The 25,374-nt window shown below is 40.8% G+C and overlaps 1 protein-coding gene across 1 annotated transcript in view; it reads right to left on the reverse strand.

Moving 5' to 3' along the window:
- Positions 1-25,374, reverse strand: part of PLCB4 (phospholipase C beta 4) — a 265,039-nt gene that overhangs the window by 15,563 nt on the left and 224,102 nt on the right. The window contains exons 27-33 of the mRNA XM_057703117.1: positions 24,618-24,706; positions 23,732-23,882; positions 18,400-18,449; positions 18,190-18,255; positions 3,904-4,019; positions 2,542-2,617; positions 600-775 (exon numbers count right to left, since the gene is read on the reverse strand). Of these exons, the coding sequence (XP_057559100.1) occupies positions 600-775; positions 2,542-2,617; positions 3,904-4,019; positions 18,190-18,255; positions 18,400-18,449; positions 23,732-23,882; positions 24,618-24,706 (724 nt within the window). The remainder of the gene's footprint in view (positions 1-599; positions 776-2,541; positions 2,618-3,903; positions 4,020-18,189; positions 18,256-18,399; positions 18,450-23,731; positions 23,883-24,617; positions 24,707-25,374) is intronic.

Below are 25,374 nucleotides of genomic sequence, written 5' to 3' on the forward strand. Positions count from 1 at the left end.
CTTAACTTGTCATGGGAGTGTGACATCTTGCCGACACTTGGCAGCCCTGTGGTGGCAGAGGCCACTTCCTATAGTTCCTCTTGCTCACGTTAACTGTACAATAGGACATATGTAAAAGCTCAATGTTGGGGCTTCCCTGGTGGCACAGTGGTTAAGAATCCGCCTGACAATGCAGGGGACATGGGTTCGATCCCTGGGCCGGGAAGATCTCACATGCCGTGGAGCAACTAAGCCCATGTGCCACAACTACTGAGCCTGCGCTCTAGATCCCGCGAGCCACAACTATTGAGTCCACATGCCACAACTACTGAAGCCCGTGCACCTAAAGCCCGTGCTCCACAACAAGAGAAGCCATCGCAGTGAGAAGCCCACGCACCACAATGAAGAATAGCCCCCACACATGCCACAAATAGGGAAAGCCTGTGTGCAGCAACAAAGACCCAATGCAGTCAATAAATAAATAAATATTAAAAAAAAAGTTTGCTGTTGTATGTCAAGTTGATTTTTCTTATGACCCTGACACATGCATGCATGTGCATGCACACACACACACGTCTTTTTTTAAAACTGGGAGCTTCCTCTGGAGCGCACTCGCCCACCTGTCATGGGACAGTTTCAGCTGCTGGGTCTGCTGCTCGTGGGCGCTGATCAGGAGCTTTCTGAGCAGCTCGCACTGCTGGCTGAGGTGCAGGTCCCGGATCTCCTGCTCCTCTGCACTGTGAGTGTTGATCATGTCTGACCACTCCTTTGTGTGCTGTGCCACGATCTCCTTGACCTGTGTGGGGAAAAGGGGGTGGTACCACCTGGAATTCTCACAGGCCAGGTGGGAACTGAAAGCACAATGTTAGCCATGCATTTCAGATCTCTCCCAACCAATTTACTTGGTCAATCAGTAGATGCCTACATGACGTGCAAAAATAAGTACCAATCAGTGGGAATCAGGAAGTCATCTCTTATTAAAACAGGGCAATCACTTTGGCTCTAAATACTTAATCATGACCCGTTATTTCACTGCCTAACTTGCCCACACTCTGGTTTGTCTGGGCTTTGGGCTCCTTTACCAATTCTATCAGAATTCTCTTCATCTCCCCATATTTTTCCAGCTTCACTTCCATAAGGCCACAGATCTGAATAGAGAGCTGCGTGTTCTCTTATTCCTGGATTATTGTGTCATTTTAACAGACCCTGGGATAGAAAGTTTTCCCCTGCAAAGAGTATCCATGCTCTTCACACTGTGGTTTTACAGCTCATCAATAGCTAGAGTCTGTTTCTCCACCTCCTTGAATCTGGTTGACCTGTGACTTGCTTTGGCCATAAGACAGTATAGCAAATGTGATGCAAGCAGAAGCTTGGAAAGTACTTATCCTTTTTCTATGCCTGGAACCCTGAGGTTAACCTGTGACAAAGCCTGCACTAGCATGCTGGAGGATGAGAGGTCATGTAGGGGAAAAAAACCCAGTAGCCAGCTACCCACCAGAGAGCTGAGTGAGGCCATCAACCCCAGCTGACTGTTGACATCTGCGTGAGCCCAGCCAAAATGAGTAGCGCTGTCCAGTGGAGTATAGCCTGAATTTTAACCCACTGAACTATGAGCTAATACATGGTAGTTGTCTTAAGCCACTAAACTTGGCATGTTGTTTCATGCAGCAAAAGCAAATTAAAATACAGTGGCCAAGGTTTCTGCTTTCCTGTCTATGCAAAGCATTTAAAAATCATGGCACACTGCATAGTCGTGAATTCTCAAATATTCCAGTTAAGAAGAGAGAAAGAGAGAGTGGGGAACAACTCTCAAAGATACACAACTTACTGCCTCTACAGACTTCATGGCAGAGTGAACACAAAACACACAGCACCAAAGACAGCTTCAGCTTGGATGCCTGCTGGCCAGGTGTGTGGCAGGGTCGCTGGCTGGATGACAGAGCTGCATGTAGACACACGCAGGCTGGCAAGTTGGACCAAAAGCTATAGTTGGAAACTTGAACAGTTTCTTTCTTTTCTATCATACTTATTATAATTTTAATTGTTTATGTTCTTGACTACATCTTGGTGCTCAGTTCTCCAAAATGTCCATAATCTTAATTAATGTCCCCTGAACTCCTCTTTTCTTGAGTCTTTGGGGGAATACGAGTAATTAAGCTCATTTCCTAGAATCTCAGCTCTGGATTTCTTCCCATCCCAAACTCCACAGCAAAATTAGGATGGCATAAGTATCAAAGGGTTACTGAACCCTCAAGGTGGGTGTTTTTCTGTCACATGATCAATGTTACTTCTATAGAGAAGTATATTCTATATTTTACACAGTATTTCCTTTTAGTCCATTTATTGTTTCCTTTGATGCCTCTGAGACAGACAGCATAGACACTGCAAGCATATGTCTACAAATGAAGGAAAAGATGTTCCATGAAGGCTCTTCTCTAAGCCAGTGAGCCCAAACCAGCCCCAGGCTACTACTATTACTTCTGATTTAAACTGGGTGCAGCTTCTAAAAAATTACAAAGTATCTTCTGCAAGTTGCTGCTGTAAAAACAGGCATTTTCTTACCTTAGATTTGTGATCTGATGTCAGCGTCTGAATTTTAATTTCTGTTTCTTTCTTCATTTCGAGACAATTACTTCCCCTGAAAATGGAAAACCAGAAATGCATGCCAGGCTTTATATATCTTTCTTCTCCCAGGAGCCTCTGCTCCAAAGCTTTCTGATGCAGACAATTTGTTCATCAAACATGAGATGCCACGGCTCACTGGGCAACCTCGATTCTTCCAGGAATAGATGCACACCTTACAAAATATCTGCACCATGATTACTCAATTCAATCACTATACAAAGAGACATTTCAGACCTTACAATTATTTCATTGTTAAGGGTTTGTTGTCAGAGTTTCCATTTTGGTTCCTGCTTCTCTTCAAGCTATTTTTTATTTATTCAATAATACACGATTTAGGATGAGAACTGAAGAATAGGACCTCAGCCTTGAAGCGAATTTTTAATTCTTCCACTTTGGTTGTAAAGCCAGATTTTTGTCTTTGACACATGCCAGCAAGGGAGAAAAATAGCATTTCTTGGCACTGCAGGGTAATTTTTGCTTCTTACTCTATTGTGAGAAGGAAATATATAGGAGGCAATTGCCCAGCAATTATTACTGCTTCTTTCAGTGATTATCTTTTCCTATTGGAATACCCATACCATCGCTGAAACCAGAACAGGCCCTGAGCTTCTGTCTTCAGCATATATGCTCTGACTTACTATGGCCTAAGTCAGAATGCTTCATCATATTACTAACCAAGAGTGTCTCTGAGAAACACATTCTAAATACCCAACTTATCACTTCTCCATGGCTGGCACTGAGTGTGTTTCCCTCCTACTCTGTTATTCAGTGAGCTTGCTGCCTCACAGAAACATTCCCCTAGCTTAATGCTATCAATAGATAAAATCTTTCAAGGTAAATGCAATGATAGGTTTTATTCAACAGTTTTATCTGTTGGCATAAGCTAAGGATTCTTGTAATATTAAACATCAAAATTGCATTTTTTTCCCTTGTGTGCATCAACCTTATTATTTATTACCTGGCAATGCAAAATGATTTCTTGAATTTTCCCAACTTTAATTTGTCCTTCCTTCTCCCCCCCAACCCCCATCCACCTTAAAGGTACTGGAGTGGAAAACCCACGAAAGACACAGCTATTATTTCATTAACCAACAGCTGCAGAACTTGAATAAAGCTCCTCTTTTCCACTTCAGTCACTCCCTTCAGCTGAGTGAGTCACTTACTGTCCAGGAATTATGTTTAATGATGAAAACACAGTCAACACTAGTTCTTCTTTGGCCTATACAGGCAGTTGAACTGTGTGAAAAGACAAAACACAGAAAGGCAAAAAACCTCCAGAAGGATATAAACAGCATTTACCCCTTCTTCTTCATTGCCTTCTCTAGGGTTTTCTCATGAGTTGACTTCTCCTTGTCATACTGTGCCACGATTTTGTCAACTTGTGTGCAATGTAGCTTCTGCATGGTACTGTGCTCCTGAACAAGAACAATTTGTAGGGAAGAGTTAGATTTGCAGTGTAGCTGATAAACTTTATCCCATGTTTGGGCTGGCATAATTTTCACCAGCTCTTTCAGTGTCTTGGTTTGAAAATTAAGGAGTAGCTGAGTCTGGGAGCTGGAAAGACTTTCAACCTCCCACCTAACCCAAGAGTTTCTTGTATCCCCATGAGGTCTCCCCAACAAAGGGATCTCCAGCCTCAGTCCAATGAACATGCCCACCTCAAAAGGCAGCCCTGCCCACTGCTGGGCAGCACCTATCATCCCGAAGTTCTTTCTTCTGCACACAGATGTCTCCGTAGAACTTCCACCCATCCTTCTTTGTTCTGCTGTCTGAGTCATCTAATTAGTCCACTGCTCCTTCTACAACCTAGCCCCCCAAACCCAACTTCAGCCACCATATTTCTTCTCTTTTACATGCTAAATATAACTATTCATTATGTGGCATTGCTTCTAAACACCGGGCACATTTTGGAAGGTCCTGAATACCATCATTACACAGAGAGAATCTCCACTGTGGTTGTCAATATCAACTCACTTTGAATCCCCAACAATTGATACTTTCACCAGCTTCCTAATCTGGATGCACTCACAAGGATGATAGAATGTTCAGGAACCCTGGCCTTCAGCTTTACAGATATTTAAAATATGTCTTCATCTGCTTCCTTCAATCACTGAAAATGGGGCTGCAATGCTTTGAAAATAAGTATTTCTCTATAAATATTACTTCTTCCTGAAAATTTGGCCACAGCCAAGGACTTAACTGAAATCAGATTTCTTTAGCTGCTCAGCCCCTAATCATAGAGGAAAGCAGTTCAATCAGTAATATCCACTCTAAGATGATGCTACATGTTATATCCTAGTCTTACTCTTGAGAAACTCAGAGAAATGAGATGATATTAAAGTCTGGAATGGATGGACTTTGTTCAGGTTATATAACTACCCTCATGGTCATGTTTCCTTTTGCTTATTTTTTTAAGTGAGTAAGAAAAGTGAGTGACATAATTTATAAAAAAATTAATTTTCTTCCTAAGGTAGGCTCGCCTTTAACCTAATTCATGAATATCTTAAAAGATTTCATAAAATATAAACGGGGAAGGGATTTTGAACTTAACCGAGATTTCCTTAATTTCCCAGTGCTGTTAGTAGGTTAACACAGGAATTGATCTACAATTCATTTATATGTAAATTCTTCAGAATTGGTGCACACAGTCTCAGCACTCCTGTCCAGTGAATAGATGCCTTTAGGAGAAGGTGTGGAGGAGGTGGTGCTGGACGGGAAGGTTCTCAGAATAGGACCTGACAATGGGGTGGTCCAAGGTGATGTTACCTTGCTCTGGACTTGGGGTCAGGGAAGTACATGTGACAATGTCTTGCTTAATTTGTGGTAACCTGGAACACCTCATAAATCCAGTCCTGTTACTAATATATGTGCCCTTTTGTGTTATAAACTAGGGCTTCTGCATTGGGTTAAGGACGCGGACAGTCTAAGGTCTTAGGACAAGCCATTTACCCTCTCAGTCTTTCCATCTTTATAATTGGGAGAATGACACCTACTTCATAGGGTTGTTAGGATTAAAAGTAAATATAAGAAAAATCATATTTCAAATGCCTGTTATACCTTATTCAAAATACAGTGACACACAAACCTACTTATATTATTCAATACTCATGAAAACATGCAGAGAGTGACCTGGGAGAACGCAGAACAGCGAGAGAAATTAAATCAATAAACTTTTCCTCTAAGCTTAACCTGCTGCCCCAGGAATAGACTGACATGTCGATGTATCCTTATTTAAATGGCTTTAGCCACTCTTGCATTGTCATGGGGAAAAAAAAAAAGAAAAAAAAACCCACTTAATCACCCTACTCCTAGGCTTCCTTCTAAGATTTAGTAATCTTCATGCCTGTCTGGCACATGTATTAATTTTCCTGGGCAAATAAATAAGGGGCTCTATGCAAGTTCAGAATAAAACATTTCAGAGGTGCCACATTCCTATGTCCCTTGCAAATATCATTGAAAGGAGGGTGGAGAAGATTGTTTACTTAAATATTCTGGTGCAGCCCAAGAAAAAAAAAAGGCCTTGAGGATTGGAAGTAAGCCGACATGGACTATTGCTAAGGAAAGTATTCTGCTGAACCTTAATGAACCCAATTAGATATGAGGAATGAGGGTGTTTGTACCGTAAAGTCGTTCATGATGGATTCAAGTATATATTTTCTACAAGGGCAGGAAAAACCTCTTTTTTTTACCAGCGCATGGTCTAATGCTTGGTACAAAGTAGATTCAATAAATATTTGTTGCATGAATAGAAAAATATGCATTGGAGAGCAGCAAGAGGACTTGGATTTTGGTTCCAACTCAGTCAATCATTATCCCAGTGGCCTTCTGTAACATGCATAAATCTTTCCAGGCTTCAATTTCTTTATTAGAAAACTGAACAAGATCTGTTTGCCTAACCTAATTCATGGTTATAAGCTGCAAGTTACCTAATGTATACAGAATTTAAAAAATTAGAAGCATATTGAATTAAAATGATTACAGTGAATGCACATAACAAGAAAGCTTGCCGCGAAAAATTCTGTGTTTCTTGCTGTGCTCAAAACTACCCCTGTGTGGCAAGGAGTAGGTATTGAAGTTTTGGGATAATCTGGTTCCCAGAAATCACTTTCCCCTTCACAAAGGAACAGGGACCTAATTACTGATCATCACATGATTGGGGGGTGGGGGTGAGTCAGTTCCTCCTGTACAAAATGGAGAAGCTGAGAAACGATCTCTAAGCCTACTTCTACTTAAAAAAAATCTATCATTGATTTTATTCTTTTGGTCCTTAACTGAGTCATGAGACCCTCCAGAAGTGATATTTCTTCATTCATTCAGGTCAAGAGTACCAAAATTAAATATGCTGACTTAAAAGTCAATCTTAATTGGGACATTTTGGGGAAATAAATGGACAGCTTTTAGCAGAATTTGTATATGATTCTATCAAAGTTGAGTACCTGCTGTATATATGTATATGTATAACTGACTCACTTTGCTGTATACCCGAAATTAACACAACATTGTAAATCAACTATACTCCAATAATAACAAAAAAAAGAACTGTCCACCACCATCAACTGCTAAAGGAAAAAAAATCAGTAGTAATCTTAAAACTACATAATATCTATTTTCTCAGTGAAAAAAAAAAGTTAAGAGTAAATGAAGCTTCTTTGGGGAAAAACTTGCTGCTGCAATTCATTCTTGTGGCTGATGTGACTCTGGGCGTAAATTCTCACCCCACAAATGATGCTGAAACATTTGAGTAAACCGTGTTTGCTCAGCACGCACCTCGGACTTTACCACTAAGCTGCCTTAGTGCGTGGCCGCTGTGTCTCTGCCCCTTCCTACTTCATGACAGAGCTGTAGGTCTGTCACTGACTTCTTACCACGGATTACATTTGATGAGTTTAACAGCAGTCTTGGTGTTTGTTATCAGCAAAACTGCTTGCATAGCAAAGAGCATATTTTCCATCAGCAGCCTCGCTGAAATGCCAAATTTTAGTTGGTTTCTCAGGTAGTTTATTTGACTCATCTCGTGGTGATGCTGCAAACTGGTGGCCCAAGAGGGGCATCCAGTTTTTGTTGTTGGAGGTTTTTTTTTGTTTTTGTTTTTGTCTACATGGTGTTTCAGAAAAAAACTGAATTAGTGGCCAATATTAAAAGAAGAGGAAATTCATATGAGATTTCAGGTTCTATGATTCTCTCATAGAGAATGAAGCCGGCCCACAGACACCCAAGGCACCAATGGCAGGAACTGAGTCTGACTTGTCCTTCAGACCAGAATGAGTGCTCCCTGTTTTCTACACGGGGCAAATTTCCTTCATTTACTTCTTTTACCTCATTTGAGTTGGAATTATTCCTCTAATGTGTTACTGAGGATATTTACTTAACTTTGGGTTTAAATTTTTTGCTCTAAGGATTGGACCACACCTGACAACTGAAAAGCATGCCTGTCTCTTAACAAAAGCAACCCCAGCTCTGGACCTGGCTGAGCCCTGTGCTAGGGGATCACAGTCGCTTTGTTCTGCTCTTTCTGTGTCTCATCTAATGGACACTTGAAAGAGATTCCCCTAGTTTCCATTTCAAATTGAGAAAGTGAGGGACTAGTAGCAGTCTGACTGTCAGCTGCATTCAGAGGGTCAAAAGCAACTGACCATTGTCATTTTCTCCAAACTAGCCATGTTAGCTAGCATCTCGATCCCATTTGGGGCTCAAATGGTCATTACCCATCTTTCCTTCCTACTAACAGCAGATGTCACACCTACTTCTTTGGCTCTCTTTCATGTCTGGTAGATCCACTATTCCTTCTCCATCCTGCAGCTGACCTTCAAGTTTGGAAATGAGCTCTCTTATGACCACACATTTCTTAAACTACTAGGTTAAGTAAACCACATTCTCTGCTTCCCTTTCTGAGAAGTGGCATGATTTACTCAGGCTGATATGTAAGAGCTGACAGTGCCCTACAGTCACTGAATGTGGACTAAGTACTGGTCTCTGTCATTGGCTGCCATGGGCCATGGTCAACCCACGGGTACTGGGGTTGGAAGGTGCAGCCCAGGCCACCTTCCCTCCTTGGCAGGTTATTTTATAACCCAAGGCTTCGAGGTGGCAAACCTCAGCCCCATCTTAGGTAGCATCATAACTGTTAGAAAGGGTTATATATACGGCTGATTGGGATTGACATATAGGCACTGCCGTGCGTAGAATAGATAGCTAGTGGCAACATGCTATAAAGCATGGGAAGCTCAGCTCAGTGCTCTGTGATGACCTAGATGGGTGGGATGGGGGAGGGGGCTGGAGGTCCAAGAGGGAGGGGATATAGGTATACAAATAGCTGATTCACTTCGCTGTACAACAGAAACTAACACAACATTGTAAAGCAATTATACTCCAAAAAGAAAAAAAAATAGAAAAGAAAGAAAGAAAGAAAGAAAGAAAGAAAGAAAGGAAAAGAAAGAGAGAAAAAAAGAAAGAAAGAAAGAAAAAGAAAGAAAGAAAGAAAGAAAGAAAGAAAGAAAGAAAGAAAGAAAGAAAGAAAGAAAGAAAGAAAAAGAAACAATATAAATATTGTTTCATAGAAAGGCTGGGGGATTTAATGCTCACTATTGCTTGACAATAGGACAAAACCTGTTTTTTTAAGGAGGCCAGCTCTGCAGGCCATTAGTGGTGTTTCCACTGAGGGACAGTAAAGAGTGTTAAATAATATTCCTAAACAAACAGTTTTCAAAAGTTAGTGTGCACAGGAGAGGAGCTTATTTAAAATGTATTTCCCAGACTTCTCCTTGGAGATAATAACAAAGTCTCCAGTGGGTACAAGAATATGCAATTTTATGAAGCCTCCAGTTCTTGGCCCAAGGATCATGTGTTGAAAAAGTAGTTCCAAAGGACACCAAGATATCTGTGCCCTGTAGACTCATGACCACTTTTAAACACCTTTTACTACAACTATCAAGAAGATGTGTGGAAATAAAAACTAATGTGGGAAGACAGAGGCAACCCAATATAGTGAAGAAGACTTTCAGTTCTGGAGTCAGACAGAATTTGATCCAAATCCTTGCCCCACTATTTAAAAGCTAGGTGAGAGAAAAGATGGCGGCGAAGTAGAGAGACGTGGAGTGCATCCCTCTCCACAGATGCATTGGGAATGCACGGAAGGACGCAGTAATTCCCACAGAGAACCAGCTGAACACCAGCAGACGGCCTTGGACACCAGAAAGGACTGCGGGGAGCCCGACATAGCTGCTAAGTTTTTGGTAATACGGACAATATATCTCTCATACTTTCCCTTCATCCCTATCTTTTATACATTTCTATTCCTTTCTTTTTCTTTGCATATTTCCAACCACATTACGCTCTTCTGTTCCCCTTTCTTCCAGCCTTTTTAAGTTTATTTTATCTTAACATACTTATAAGCAACACTATCAGTCTGCTCAGACTCCTTGCTCTATTCTCCAGATGATGCACTGCCGTGGTATTTAATATTAGGCTTTTGTCTTTATCTTAGTTCTTAGTACAGTTGTCTAATTACATTCTGAGAATCTCCATTCTCTCTGGTGGTACTCCAGCTCATTTCTATATTTGATCCTAGCTTACACAATCTCCCTGGATTGATGTTTGTATGTGTAGGGTGTTATTTGTTGTTTGTTTGCTTTTGCTTTTGTCTCTGATTTGTTCTGTTTCAGTTGTCAATTTCTGCTGGGTTTCTCTTTGAATATCTGATAGCACACTGGGGTTCTGTCAGGTCTTTCTAGAGCCTTATGTCCTAACGGATTCAATAATTGTGTGTCTTATACATGTATGTGTTTCCTAGACTGAATATTCGTTTAATCCAATACTTGGACATTAGTCTGAGGCTTGGACAGTCTTCTATAAACATCTCTATCACCAGGACAAGCAACCCCAAAAGCTTGGACAACCATGAGGAAACAAAGAAACCCCATGCAGGCAAAGGAGCAGGAAAAAAACCCACAAGACCAAATAAATGAGGAGGAAACAGGAAAAATGCCTGAAAAAGAATTTAGAGTAATGATAGTAAAAATGATACAAAATCTCGATAACAAAATAGAGAAAGTACAAGAAACAGTTCATAAGAACTCAGAAAAACAAACAGCAATGGATAACAAAATAACTGAAATTAAAAATACTCTAGATGCTATAACCAGCAGAATGACTGAGGCAGAAGAACGAATAAGTGAGTTGGAAGATAGAATGGGGGAAATAACTACCACAAAGCAGGAAAAAGAAAAAAGAATAAAAAGAATAGACAGTCTCAGAGACCTCAGTGATAACATTAAATAAACCAACATTCGAATTATAGGCATCCCAGAAGAAGAAGAAAACAAGAAAGGGTCTGAGAAAATATTTGAAGAGGTTATAGTGGAAAACTTCCCCAACATGGGAAAGGAAATAATTCACCAAGTCCAAGAAGCACAGAGAGTCCCATACAGAATAAACCCAAGGAGAAATACACCAAGACACATATTAATCAAACTAACGACAATTAAACACAAAGAAAAAATATTAAAAGCAGCAAGAGAAAAGCAACAAACAACATATAAGGGAAAACCCATCAGGATAACAGCTGACCTTTCTACAGAAACTCTGCAGGCCAGAAGGGAATGGCAGGATACACTCAAAGTCCTGAAAGAGAGAAACCTACAGCCAAGAATACTCTACCCAGCAAGAATCTCATTCAGATTTGAGGGAGAAATCAAAAGCTTTCCAGACAAGCAAAAGTTAAGAGAATTCAGCACCACCAAACCAGCCTTACAACAAGTGCTAAAGGAACTTCTCTAAGTAGGACACACAAGAAAAGGAAAACACCTACAAATACAAATCCAAAACAATTAAGAAAGTGGTAATTGGAACACACATGTCAATAATCACCTTAAATGTAAATGGATGAAATGCTCCAACCAAAAGACACAGACTGGCTGAATGGATACAAAAACAAGACCCTTCTATATGCTGCCTACAAGAAACCCACTTCAGACCAAGGGACACATATAGACTGAAAGTGAAGGGATGGAAAAAGATATTCCATGCAAATGGAAGTCAAAAGAAAGCTGGAGTAGCAATACTCATCTCAGACAAATTAGACTTGAAAATAAAGACTATTAAAAGAGACAAGGAAGGGCACTACATAATGATCAAGGGATCCATCCAAGAAGAACATATCACAATGGTAAATATCTATGTCCCCAATATAGGAGCACCTCAATACATAAGGCAAATGCTAACAGCTATAAAAGGGGACATCGACAGTAACACAATTATAGTGGGAGAGTTGAACACCCCACTTACATCAATGGACAGATCATGCAAACAGAAAATAAATAAAGACACACAAGCTTTAAATGACACATTAGACCATCTCGACTTCATTGATATTTATAGGACATTCCATCCAAAAATGACAGACTACACTTTCTTCTCAAGTGCACACGGAACATTTTCCAGGATAGATCACATCTTGGGTCACAAATCAAACCTCAGCAAATTCAAGAAAATTGAAATCATATCAAGCATCTTCTCAGACCACAACGCCATGAGACTAGATATCAATTACAGGAAAAAAACTGCAAAAAATACAAACACATGGAGGCTAAACAATTCACTCCTAAACAGCCAAGGAATCACTAAAGAAATCAAAGAGGAAATCAAAAAATATCTAGAAACAAATGACAATGAAAACACAACAACCCAAAACCTATGGGACGCAGCAAAAGCAGTTCTAAGAGGGAAGTTTATAGCAATACACTCCTACCTTAAGAAACAAGAAAATGATCGAATAAACAACCTAACCTTACACCTAAAACAACTAGAGAAAGAAGAACAAAGAAACCCCAAAGTGAGCAGAAGGAAAGAAATCATAAAGATCAGAGCAGAAATAAATGAAAAAAAGGAAAGAAACCATAAGAAAAATAAATAAAACTAAAAGCTGGTTCTTTGAGAAGATTAACAAAATTGATAAACCATTAGCCAGACTCATCAAGAAAAAAAGGAAGAAGATGCAAATCAACAGAATTAGAAATGAAAAAGGAGAAGTCACAACGGACACCTCAGAAATACAAAACATCATGAGAGACTACTACAAGCAACTCTATGCCAATCAATTGGATAACCTGGAAGAAATGGATACATTCTTAGAAAAATACAATCTTCCAAGACTGAACCAGGAAGAAATAGAAACCATGAACAGACCAATCACAACTATGGAAATTGAGGCAGTGATTAAAAATCTCCCAACACACAAAAGCCCAGGACCAGATGGGTTCACGGGCAAATTCTATCAAACATTTCGAGAAGAGTTAACACCTATCCTTCTCAAACTCTTCCAAAATATTGCAGAAGGCGGAACACTCCCAAACTCATTCTATGAGGCTACCATCACCCTGATACCAAAACCAGGCAAAGATATCACAAAAAAAGAAAACTACAGACCAATATCACTGATGAATATAGATGCAAAAATCCTCAACAAAATACTAGCTAACAGAATCCAACAGCACATTAAGAAAATCATACACCATGATCAAGTGGGGTTTATCCCTGGGATGCAAGGATTCTTCAATATATGCAAATCAATCAACGTGATACATCATATCAACAAATTGAAGGATAAAAACCATATGATCATCTCAATAGATGCAGAAAAAGCTTTTGACAAAGTTCAACATCCATTTATGATAAAAGCTCTCCAGAAAAGGGGCATAGAAGGAAATTACCTCAACACAATAAAAGCCATATATGAGAAACCAAAAGCCAACATCGTTCTCAATGGGGAAAAACTGAAAGAATTCCCTCTAAGAACAGGAACAAGACAAGGGTGTCCACTCTCACCACTATTATTCAACACAGTTTTGGAAGTTTTAGCCACAGCAATCAGAGAAGAAAAAGAAATAAAAGGAATCCAAATTGGAAAAGAAGCAGTAAAATTGCCACTCTTTGCAGATGACATGATATTATATATAGAAAATCCGAAAGACTCTACCAGAAAACTGCTAGCACTAATTGATGAATTTAGTAAAGTAGCAGGATACAAAACTAATGCACAGAAATCTCTTGCATTCCTATACACTAACAACGGAAGAGCAGAAAGAGAAATTAAGGAAACTCTCCCATTCACCATTGCAACAAAAAGAATAAAATACCTAGGAATAAACCTGCCTAAGGAGGCAAAAGATCTGTATGCAGAAAACTTTAAGACATTGATGAAAGAAATCAAAGACGATGCAAACAGATGGAGGGACATACCATGTTCCTGGATTGGAAGAATCAACATCGTGAAAATGTCTGTACTACCCAAAGCAATTTACAGATTCAGTGCAATCCCGATCAAATTACCAATGGCATTTTTCACAGAACTAGAGCAAGAAATCTTACGATTTGTATGGAAATGCAAAAGACCCCGAATAGCCAAAGCAATCTTGAGAAGGAAAAATGGAGTTGGTGGAATCAGGCTTCCTGACTTCAAACTATACTACAAGGCCATAGTGATCAAGACAGTATGGTACTGGCACAAAAACAGAAAGGAAGATCAATGGAATAGAATAGAGAACTCAGAAGTAAGCCCAAACACATATGGGCACCTTATCTTTGACAAAGGAGGCACGAATATACAATGGAAAAAAGACAGCCTCTGCAGTAAGTAGTGCTGGGAAAACTGGACAGCTACATGTAAAAGAATGAAATTAGAACACTTCCTAACACCATACACAAAAATAAACTCCAAATGGATTAAAGACCTACATGTAAGGCCAGACACTATAAAACTCCTAGAGGAAAACATAGGCAGAACACTCTATGATATCCATCAAAGCAAGATCCTTTTTGACCCACCTCCTAGAATCATGGAAATAAAATCAAGAATAAACAAATGGGACCTCATGAAACTTAAAAGCTTTTGCACAGCGAAAGAAATCATGAACAAGACTAAAAGGCAACCCTCAGAATGGGAAAAAATAATTGCCTATGAAACAACGGACAAAGGATTAACCTCCAAAATATACAAGCAGCTCATGAAGCTTAATACCAAAAAAGCAAATAACCCAATCCACAAATGGGCAGAAGACCTAAATAGACATTTCTCCAAAGAAGACATACAGAAGGCCAACAAACACATGAAAAGATGCTCAACATCACTCATCATCAGAGAAATGCAAGTCAAAGCCACAATGAGGTATCACCTCACACCAGTCAGAATGGCCATCATCACAAAATTTGGAAACAACAAATGTTGGAGAGGGTGTGGAGAAAAGGGAACTCTCCGGCACTGTTGGTGGGAATGTAAGTTGGTACAGCCACTATGGAAAACAATTTGGAGGTTCCTTAAAAAACTACAAATAGAATTACCATATGATCCAGTAATCCCACTACTGGGCATATACCCAAAGAAAACCATAATCCCAAAAGAAACTTGTACCATAATGTTTATTGCAGCACTCTTTACAATAGCCAGGACATGGAAGCAACCTAAATGCCCATCAACAAATGAATGGATACAGAAGATGTGGCATATATATACAATGGAATATTACTCAGCTATAAAAAGGGATGAGATGGAGCTATATGTAATGAGGTGGATAGAACTAGAATCTGTCATACAGAGTGAAGTAAGTCAGAAAGAGAAGGACAAATATTGTATGCTAACTCACATATACGGAATCTAAAAATGGTACTGATGAACTCAGTGACAAGAACAAGGATGCAGATACAGAGAATGGACTGTAGAACTCGAGGTATGGGAGGGGGCGGGGGGTGAAGGGGAAGCTGAGAGGAAGCGAGAGAGTAGCACAGACATATATATACTACCAACTGTAAAACAGTCAGTGGGAAGTTGTTGTATAACAAAGGGAGTCCAACTCGAGGATGGAAGATGCCTTAGAGGACTGGGGCGGGGAGGGTGGTGGGGACTCGAGTGGGGGGAAGTCAAGAAAGGGAGGGAATACGGGGATATGTATATAAAAACAGATGATTGAACCTGGTGTACCCCCAAAAAAATAATAAAAAATAAAAAAATAAATAAATAAAATCTAGGTGATTTAGTTAAGCTGTGTATCTTTTAAGTGTAAATGATCTCAACTGGCAAATGGTTGCTAGACTGTTTGCAAAAGGGGCCACAATGATTTCCCTCTCTGTATCTAATCCCCTTCGCAATCTGACTTTGTGATTCCACCTGCCAAGAAGTAGTGTCCTCATCCCTTGAACCCGGTCCTGCCTCTTGACCTGCTGTGGCTAAGAGAAGGAGGTGGAAGTGATGCTTTGCCAGTTCTGAGCTGAGGCTTGGTCTCCTGGGATCCCTCCCATGTAAATGAGCCTGGACCACTGCTGAAGATGAGAGGCCACAGAAAGCAGAGGCCTTATGAAGTCAGCCAGCCCCCCATATCTGCCCACCACCTGCTAAAGTGATAGTGACAGCAGATGCACAAGTGAACCCAGATGAGACCAGAAGCATCATCCAGCTGAGCTACAAAACTGTGAGCTAAATAAACAGTGGCTGTTTTTAGTCACTACATTTGGGGATAGTTTGTTACTCAGCAAAATCTAGGTGATACAAGTTAATATAATTATAGTATTCCTTTATATAATTGTTATAAGAATACTGAAGAATAAATGCTTATCTAAACCTTTATATATAATAGCTAGTTTCACCATTTGAAAAGAATTGACAGATAGAAAAACTAGTGTTAAGACAAACAAGATCAAATGGAGATCAGGCATTAAGTTGTGTCCAGTGGTAACAGCTTCACCACATCCTCCCACCTCCTTCACCGAGTTTCTTTTTTGCAGTTTTAAAGACAAGTGCATTAGCTAAGTAGACCTCAGTATATATTAGGCAAGTAAATATTCCTATATATCCTTAATCTTAAAAGTTGGCTCAGATGAGAAAGAATTAGGGAAGTACTATAGACTGAAAAATTACACAAAGTTTATAGAGAGAAAGGTCTAACTGTTTGAAAATAATCATTTGCAAAGCCTTTAGATGGTAAAAATCGATGAAAAGCACTTTAATTATAACCAGCATGAATGAGTTATATTGCTCTGGGCACTTCTTTGAATTTCTTTTTATTCATGTCTAAAATGTGGATTGTACCATTTAGGTTTCAGAGATGTGAGAATTTAAGAATGTATATAAAATGTGTAACACAAAAGTGGCAGGAAATGAATGTCAGCCTTATCAGTAGTAGTAGTTCTATATAAAAAGATTATGGAATTCAGAGTTCATAGATTATACTGCCAAAGCAGGCTGAATAGAAAAGTGGGTCCCCTGTGTACTTAATGTGGGAGAAGGATTTCTTCATAAGCTTATAACCGTACATTTGTGAGTTGAACTTTTGAAGTATATGAGGATATGGAAAACAAGCCATGAAATGCATTTGCCTGTTAAGAAATGTTTCCAAAAAGCATTTTTAAAAGCAACAGGCAGGTACTGTATATTTCACTGTGTAATTTGGCTGTTACTTGACCTAAGGAACTTTGAAGGCTTCCTCCAAAAAAATGTACACTAAAGCTATCACACAAGTCCATTCAAATTTATGAGGGTGAGTCAAAAATTATCTGCACTCTGGCTGTAGAATTTATAGAAGTTTTAATATAACTGGAGTGTGGATAATTTTTGACTCACCCTCATAGATGGTATGATTTAGGGAGATTTAAAATCTCCTTTTAAGTTCTGGTTCTATTATAATGTGGGGCTCCAAGAAGTTTGAAGTTGTTTCTGCATATGAAGGTAACTTGGATTTTTTCAGCCATATAGGATTTACTTGTTACTATATATTAATATTTCCTCACCAATAATCATGAAGACAATGGAAGGAATAAAGCTCAGTGGCATCAGAGGTGGAGGGGAAGAGCTATCAAAGCTACCTCTAAATTCTCTCATGGAAAAATAATTGTTCATTTGCTATTAACTGAATATTGGTATCCCTCCCCACTCTGAATTCGTATGTGGAAGCCCTCAGCCTCAATGTGTTTGGAGGTGGTGACTTTGGGAAGTGGCAAAGTCATGAGGGTGGGGCTTTCATGAATGGGATTAGTGCCCTTATAAGAAGAGATGAAAGCTCTCCACATCATATGAGAAGCAGTAAGAAGGAGGTTGCCTGCAAACCAGGAAGGGGCCCTCATCAGACTCTGAATCTGGTGCACTCTGACCTTGAACCTTTAGCCTCCAGAACTGTGAGAAAGAAATTGTTGTTTAAGCCACCTGGTCTATGGCAATCTGTCATAGCAGCCCAAGTTGACTAAGATACCATCTTTGCCACTTTTCTGATTAAGCAGATAGGCCTGTTAACGGACCTGAGAAAGTGTGAACTTAAAGGTTTAGACAGAGAATCAGCAGACAATTCTGCTCAGTATTATGTAGGTCAAGCTCTAAAGAACCAAGAAGCATCCTTCCTTAGCAGCTGTCCAGGTAACCAGTATATTGACATTGTCCAAACTAGATGGAGATTTACATAATGTCCCCTGTTGCCCGGTTGGCTGATATCAGTTTCTAAGTAGTGTTTTTGGTTGTGAGGTTTTCATCAGAGAGCTAAAAGGAAAAAACACACAAACCAGCAAACAAAACTACACACACATATTGCTTGCACACACAAAACACTGTACCTTTGCATGTTTCTTCTTTAAAGAATTGAGCTCCTTCTGTTGTTTCTTTAAGTGTTTCAAATAAGCCTGTGGAAAAAACACACAGGATCCCAAATAAGTTTTGTGTGGTACTCCCACAATGATTACAGTTGGTAAGAAACAAAAATGCATGGTTTCAACGATATGCACAAAACAAGAGTTTCTGTTTGGTAAATAACAAAGCAATTTTACCTTCATTTGCTTTAAATCTTCTATCCTCACTTGAGGGATCAGTTCAATACCTGAAACAAAAAGTCAGAATGTATATTAAAAATTAGAGGGAATAAGCGATCATATCAAATTCATAGTTTTGAAATTCCATCTAAAGACGCTGAAGCAGCTTTACATGTAATGTTGTGGATATAAATATCTTAGTTTCCTACTATAGAGCAATTAACTAGACACTTACCTGAAACGTTTATTGTCTTAAGTCAGGTCCCTACAAGCAGAGCCTGAGAAGGGGATTTGTGAGCATGTGATTTATCGACGGAAGCCTCTCAGGAGAAACCCCTAAGGGGGTGAGAGAAGCAGGTAGGGCAGAGGAAGAAGCTTGAGTGTCTTTCTAGCTGAAATCCAGCCTAGGTCTGATCCCACAGACAATTCTGTAGCATAAGTGGCCCTCCAGTGTTGTCCTACCTTGAGGTAAGGAGATTGAGCTTTTGTAACCCCATGTCACTCAGCTAAGGGTGTCAGGGGTTTTACAAAACCTTCCAGGCATTTCCAGGCAAGAGAACTCCCATGGTCTAAGGGCAAGTCTAGGGAGAAAAGTGCAGCTGTGATTTGAAGTCAGCCAGTACTCCTAGCCGCTGAGGGATGGGGCACCAATCCCATAAGGGAGATCTGACGAGACACAACAGCATCTATTACAGTTACTTTTATCTTTGTATTTGAAGGCACATCGTATCAGCCCACTAACAACCAACTCTATTTCCAGCTTAATCATCATCAAAGAACAAAATGTTTTTTTCAGCCTCTTTGTTTTATTGAATTTAATTTTAGCATTTAAGTGATATGCTACTGAGCCCAGGAATGCCTTTAACATACAGAAAATAATGAAAATAATGAAATCAAACCATTGTAGAACAGGATGCTGTCATGAGGACATTGAGTAATATACTAAGTCATCCTGTTATCAGAGCAATGTTAGGCAAGGCATCGTCATGGCAACCACAGTTGTAGGCAAATCCCAAAACATGTTCTGTTCGCAGATTTTCATCTTAGGCAAAGAAGATGAATGAGCACTCTGTACCATAACTGATTTCCATTAGAGTCCCAAAGGCTAGGTATGAGATATCCAAGAAAGATAGGCATCAAATTCTAGGCTCTTGTTTTTCAGTTTTATTCATTTTAAGAAGATGTGCACATCCATTGTGTGAGTGGTATGGATAGAAAAAAGGAGAGTCATGGCTGAGAGAAATCAGTCTTCTGATCTATAAGATTTTATGATGGGGTGTCAAGGGATCATGGGGCTACTCTCTGATCTCTTAGGTCCGACATCACCACCTCATTCCCTGCTTTATTGCAGGGCAGAGGAGTCTACCCTGGCATTGCTAAGAGCTCCCTATCTTTAGGTCTCTTTTCTCTTCTCTACAGAATGAACACACAGAATGTGGGGACATGCAAGGTCCTCTGGATATCTAAAAAATACTAAGAGTCTGGCCTAGTCTGATGAGACTCTTTTTTGGTCTTGGTTCAATGAAAGCTTGATTAACAGGACCCTATGAAAACATAAACCTCCCTCAATGCCCTGGTTTTGCATTTTTGTAGAAAGACACATTGTAAAAATGTTAGTTCTTAAGAATGATTTGGGTAATTGGTAAAAAAATACACTCTGCAGAACTGGAATTAGTACATGCATGGTTCGTTCCATCTATATGCCCAGAGCAGCTTGTCTAACAGGACTTCTAACCAGAGTGGATACGTTCCATCCGTGAGCTGTTCAGTGGATGCCCGTAGCTACATGTGGCTCTTGAGCACCTAAAATGTGGCCAGTGCACCTGAGGAACTCAGGCTTTAATTTTTAAGCCTAAATAGCCACATGTGGCCAGTGGTTTCTATATTGGACAGGGGACGTATCCAGGCTTCCCTGGTGTGAAAGTAGGGATGAATTTGTACATTTGGAGCGCCAAAGATTTTGACTAGCTGAAGTTTCACTACACAAAGTTTTGTTTTTATCAACACAGCTCATTAAAAATGACTTGCTTTCTCTCAAACTGTAATTTGGCGATCAACTAGTCGAGTTTTCTTAATTCCTTACTCTTAAAATTAAAGAGAAAATCAACTAGCATTGGTGCGGTTATTGCTATTTGGCTGTCTCTAAGAAAAACCACGTAGAACTTCAGGACTCCTCATGTTCACAGATGTTCGCAGAAAATGCTGTTGGGCTCCACCTTGGCAGCCTCCTTTCCACCCTGAAACTTCTCTTCTTGGCTCAGACGGAACAGTTCTGCTCCCTCCTGATGCAGCAGGGTCTCTCCCTTTTCCTCTCTTTTTTAAAAAATTGTATTTATTTATTTATTTATTCATTTATTGGCTGCGTTGGGTCTTCATTGCTGTTCACGGGCTTTCTCTAGTTGCAGCAAGTGGGGGCTGCTCTTCGTTGCGACACATGGACTTCTCATTGCGGTGGCTTCTCCTGTTGCAGAGCACGGGCTCTAGGCACGCAGACTTCAGTAGTTGTGGCTCTTGGGCTCTGGAGTGCAGGCTCAGTAGCTGTGGCACACGGGCTTAGCTGCTCCGTGGCATGCGGGATCTTCCCGGCCCAGGGATCAAATCCATGTCCCCTGCATTGGCAGGAGGATTCTTAACTACTGCACCACCAGGGAAGCCCTCGCTCCCTTTCTCTTGATTCACTCTTCCTCCAAGCCTGTTTCACTGTATACCCCTTTCTTGTATTTTCCTTCTCTTTCTCTTCACTCATTCCTGCCAACATGCTAGGGTTCTCTGCAACAACCATTTATGTTTTCAATCACCCATTTTTCTAACCTGGTTTCCACTATCATTACCCAAGCATCCTTGAGTAAACAGCAGTTATGCAGTCTTAATATCTCTGGACTTTCCAAACTCACTCTTCTTATTACATAAATCTTTCTCTCTCTCTTTTTTTTTTTGGTTTGTTTCCATTCCTGCTATCCTTCTAAGCATTCTCACATTCTCTCTCTTTCCCTCTCACCCTTCTCCCTCCGCTTTACCTACCACAGCTCTGCTGTTGCATGTTTCTGCCCAGATGTACCACCAACAGCTTGAACTGGATGATGTCCAGGGCTGGAATCACCTCACTCAAAGCTGTCCCTCCTCTCGAGTTCTCTGTGTCGCTGAACAGCACCATCTTTGTGACCTGCCCTTGAGGTCTCTGAGTTGCCTCCTTCCCCCAAGACCTCTATCCAAGCCACCAAGTGATTTCCATCCGTCCCTTCCCTCTGAGTACTTCCTGCCTAACCCAGGACCTCCTCGCCATTCGTATGACTCCTTCATTCATCAGCCATTGACTTCCTAGGAGAAGAGAGTCTAGATCTTTACCAGGCATGGTTCCAGGGACGTTTGGGATGACAGAGGGGTGGTCTTGCTTGCAATAACCCCTTTCTCTGGTTGTTAGCACATTATATAAACATAATGTGAATAAATATGTAATATAAATATAATGTGGTAAGTGTTATAGTAGAGGGGCAAGTACCCTAATTATTCACTGGCCCTTAGCATGTATTCCCTCCTTTTGAAGAATACTTCTGCCAAGACTGTATTAATCTTCTGAGAAAGTCCTCTGATATCATTCTCTCTTCTCAGGTGGTCCCAGACCCTTTCCAGACCAGGACTCACCCTGCCCCTTTCCTGCCCCTGGCTACCTCCTACGTGGACTCCTCCTGCCTCTCCTCCGCCTTCTCTTCCTGGGTTTCAAGGCCCAGCTCAGTTAGGACCTCAACCTTGAGTCTCCTCTGAGCCCCGGCTAGAAGGGGCCCCTCCCTGCTATTTCTGAATGATCAGCCCGCACGAATGCTGCCTGGCTGAGGGGTGGAAGCCTGTTCCATCTTACCCCTCAGGCCACCTGAGGTCCCTGGAGGTGCGAAAGCACTACTTGTAGAACCGAGCACTGTCACTCGGAGGAGGCTTCCAAGTCTGCTGAACGAAAGGCCAAAATGAAACAGCAGACCTCTTCTTCAGGGCAACTGCCGAGGGGATGAGGGAAAGGGAGAGCTTTCTTCCAGTGGCTCCTTCCTGTATAGGCTCCTTCCTGTATAGCCTCATCTGGAACCAGGAGCGAAACAGTTCTAAACGCAAACATGGTCCCCTCTAGAACAAGGATCACTTCTGTCCCCTGTAAGCTGGTGGCACTGCTTTTTCAGGCCACTTAGCTCACTTTAATTACTAACGTCCTCATGTGCTGGTGGGCATGGCACAAGAGCTCTAAGCAAGAATGCTCCCATTTTCCACTGTCTGTCCCTGTCTGGGTGGCTGAGGTTAAGAATGACCAGTGCTGAACAGAACTCCAAATCCTGTATCATTACCTTGTTCCATGTTCTGCCCAGGGAGGAACAGACGTACAGCTGCTAAGGACAACCTGGGCTACTTTTGTGCCGTCTCATTCTCTAAATTGTTTCACAAAGCTCAATGCACATTGCGTTTCCTGCTAAATTACAACGCTGCTTTGGTGAAAGAAAGCCTGTCATTTCTTACCTTAAACTGCCGCACTATGTGTACTTAAGTACACAGACAACTTGATTTTCTTACACCAAAGATGCTGAATCCACGTATAAATGGGAGATATTTATACTGAGTAGGAAACCATTAGGCAAAGGAGAAATTCTTCTTAAAGTAAGAAGAGCGAGTTTAGTAAATGATTCAGGTCAAGGAGAATATTTAAAATATTTAATGATCATATGGGATGGGGACCATCCAATCAGAATGGATGCTTGGACAATAAGAATGGAAGTCAACTTTAAATAATCAGTACAGTTGCTCCCCTACACACTGGCTGAATCTCAGCACACGGGACATGTAATTCTTTGCAATGCCACCTCTTATGGTCTCTCCTTTCATCCACAGGCAACCACATAGAATTGGCCTTCAAATGCCTATATGATATTTTTACAAACAAATAATCATGAATGCTAACTATCTACAGATAGGGGGAAATTATCAATAAGAGAATCCAGGAATGTCAGAACAATTATGATTCTGTTGGTTCCTGAGCTCACTGCCCAGCCTGTGCTGGTATCTGGTGGAGAGAGGGGATGAGTTCGCTTTCACTCTGTGTGTTTTTTTCCATAAAAGACATTGAACGTAAACACTTCTGGGTCTACAGATATTGCACGCAGTGTAACTATGGTGCAGGGTATTTAGCAGATGAAACACTGACTTCCTATTGACCACTCAGGGAAATTAAGCTGTTTGTTCAACCCACAAGAAACCTGCAGATCTTGAGGTTTATAGAACCAAGAAAATTGGCACAATTAACAATTCTAAATACCTGCAGCAAAGACTCTAAAATTGCCAGAAGAGATAAGGGGCCCAGATGACTCTCCTTTACCTTTCTTGGGCTCCAGGCCAGCCCCCAGGGCGGCCGTGGTGGTCGGCCTGAGCTCGGAGCTGCTCTGAGGGGTCACGTTTGCTTTGGCTGTGGTGGCTTTCCCTTTCTTGTCATTCTTTGACGTGTCACTAGGCACATCAGCGATGTCACTCTGGAACAGAAATGTTTATATTGACCCAAACGAATGCCACCTCGACGGCAAATGTCCTGCACATTCTTCCTTCTACTGAATCCAATCTGTACCATAACTTCTCCCCTTCTGCATTCTAGCCTCCACTCCCTAAAGAGACCTTTGCTTGGCAGGAGTAAACATATGGTTTCCTCAGGCTTCAGCCAAATGATGAAGCCCTGGAAAGCAGATGCAGCTCCTTTACAAGCACAGTATACCTTCTTTGTTTCCAGCTACTGGAGTGATTTCTGTTTCCATTCTAAACTGAGGGGTAAGGGGAGCTTTAAACACAAAGAAGCAAACACCACAATTGTGCAGCAGAATTGAAGGTTGGATGCAAGACTAGGAAAAAATAAACAATAGTAAATGCCAATTTCATTAACTCATTGAATTGGGTTAGCTGGTATTTTAGAGTCTTACAAAAGCATCCTATATTTCAAATGTTCCTAAAAGCATCATGGATGTTTTCCATTTCATTTCTAATGGGGCCAGGGTTCCCAGATGTGAGTGAAGCCACGGTGATAAAGTGAGTTATGTTTTATTAAATACGCTACACTCTCATAGACCTTTGAAACTCTTTTGTTGAATAGATAAGTTCAGTTTCAAAAACCACTTTTGAACTTGTTCTGTTAATTTACTACATTGTCTTACTCTCATAATCACTGTTAGACAACCAACCTTCCCCAACTCTGCGTCTTTAATTGACTGTGTACTTACAGTTTCAATGCCCATAGCTCTCATTTGGTCGGCTCTCTTTTCGGTAATGGAAAGAAATTTCTTTGGATCTGATAAAGCATCCACAATATCTGGGGGAAAAAAATCACTGAGCTGTGAATTCTTGGTTTTACTGAAAACATGTAAGAAAATTCAGCTAATAAACTCTTCATAATCTCAGACCCCTGTGATGCCTCTGTTAAGTACCCTCTCCTAGGATGTAAGACAAGGTTAGAAAAGCACAGATAGTTGCTGAACATAAGAACTAAGTCAAGAATAAAAGGCCAGATGATTTTCTCTTAGTTTCTCTTTTTTTTTTTCCCCAAATAAAGAAGTCAGGGGCTTCTCTGGTGGCGTAGTGGTTAAGAATCCAGCTGCCAACGCAGGGAACATGGGTTCGAGCCCTGGTTTGGGAAGATCCCACATGCGGCAGAGCTACTAAACCCGTGCACCACAACTACTGAGCCTGTGCTCTAGAGCCCGAGAGCCACAACTACTGAGCTCATGTGCCACAACTACTGAAGCCCACGTGCCTAGAGCCCGTGCCCTGCAACAAGAGAAGCCACCGCAATGAGAAGCCTTTGCATCGCAACGAAGAGTAGCCCCCGCTCACTGCAACTAGAGAAAGCCCGTGCACAGCAAAGAAGACTCAACGCAGCCAATAAATTAATTAATTAATTAAGAAAAAAAAAAGAAGAATATAGTATATATATGTCTGTGCTACTCTCTTGCTTGTCTCAGAAGAAGAAGACAGGGAGGC

This window comes from Hippopotamus amphibius, chromosome 12 (assembly GCF_030028045.1).
Source record: "Hippopotamus amphibius kiboko isolate mHipAmp2 chromosome 12, mHipAmp2.hap2, whole genome shotgun sequence".
Classification (NCBI taxonomy): Eukaryota; Metazoa; Chordata; class Mammalia; order Artiodactyla; family Hippopotamidae; genus Hippopotamus; species Hippopotamus amphibius.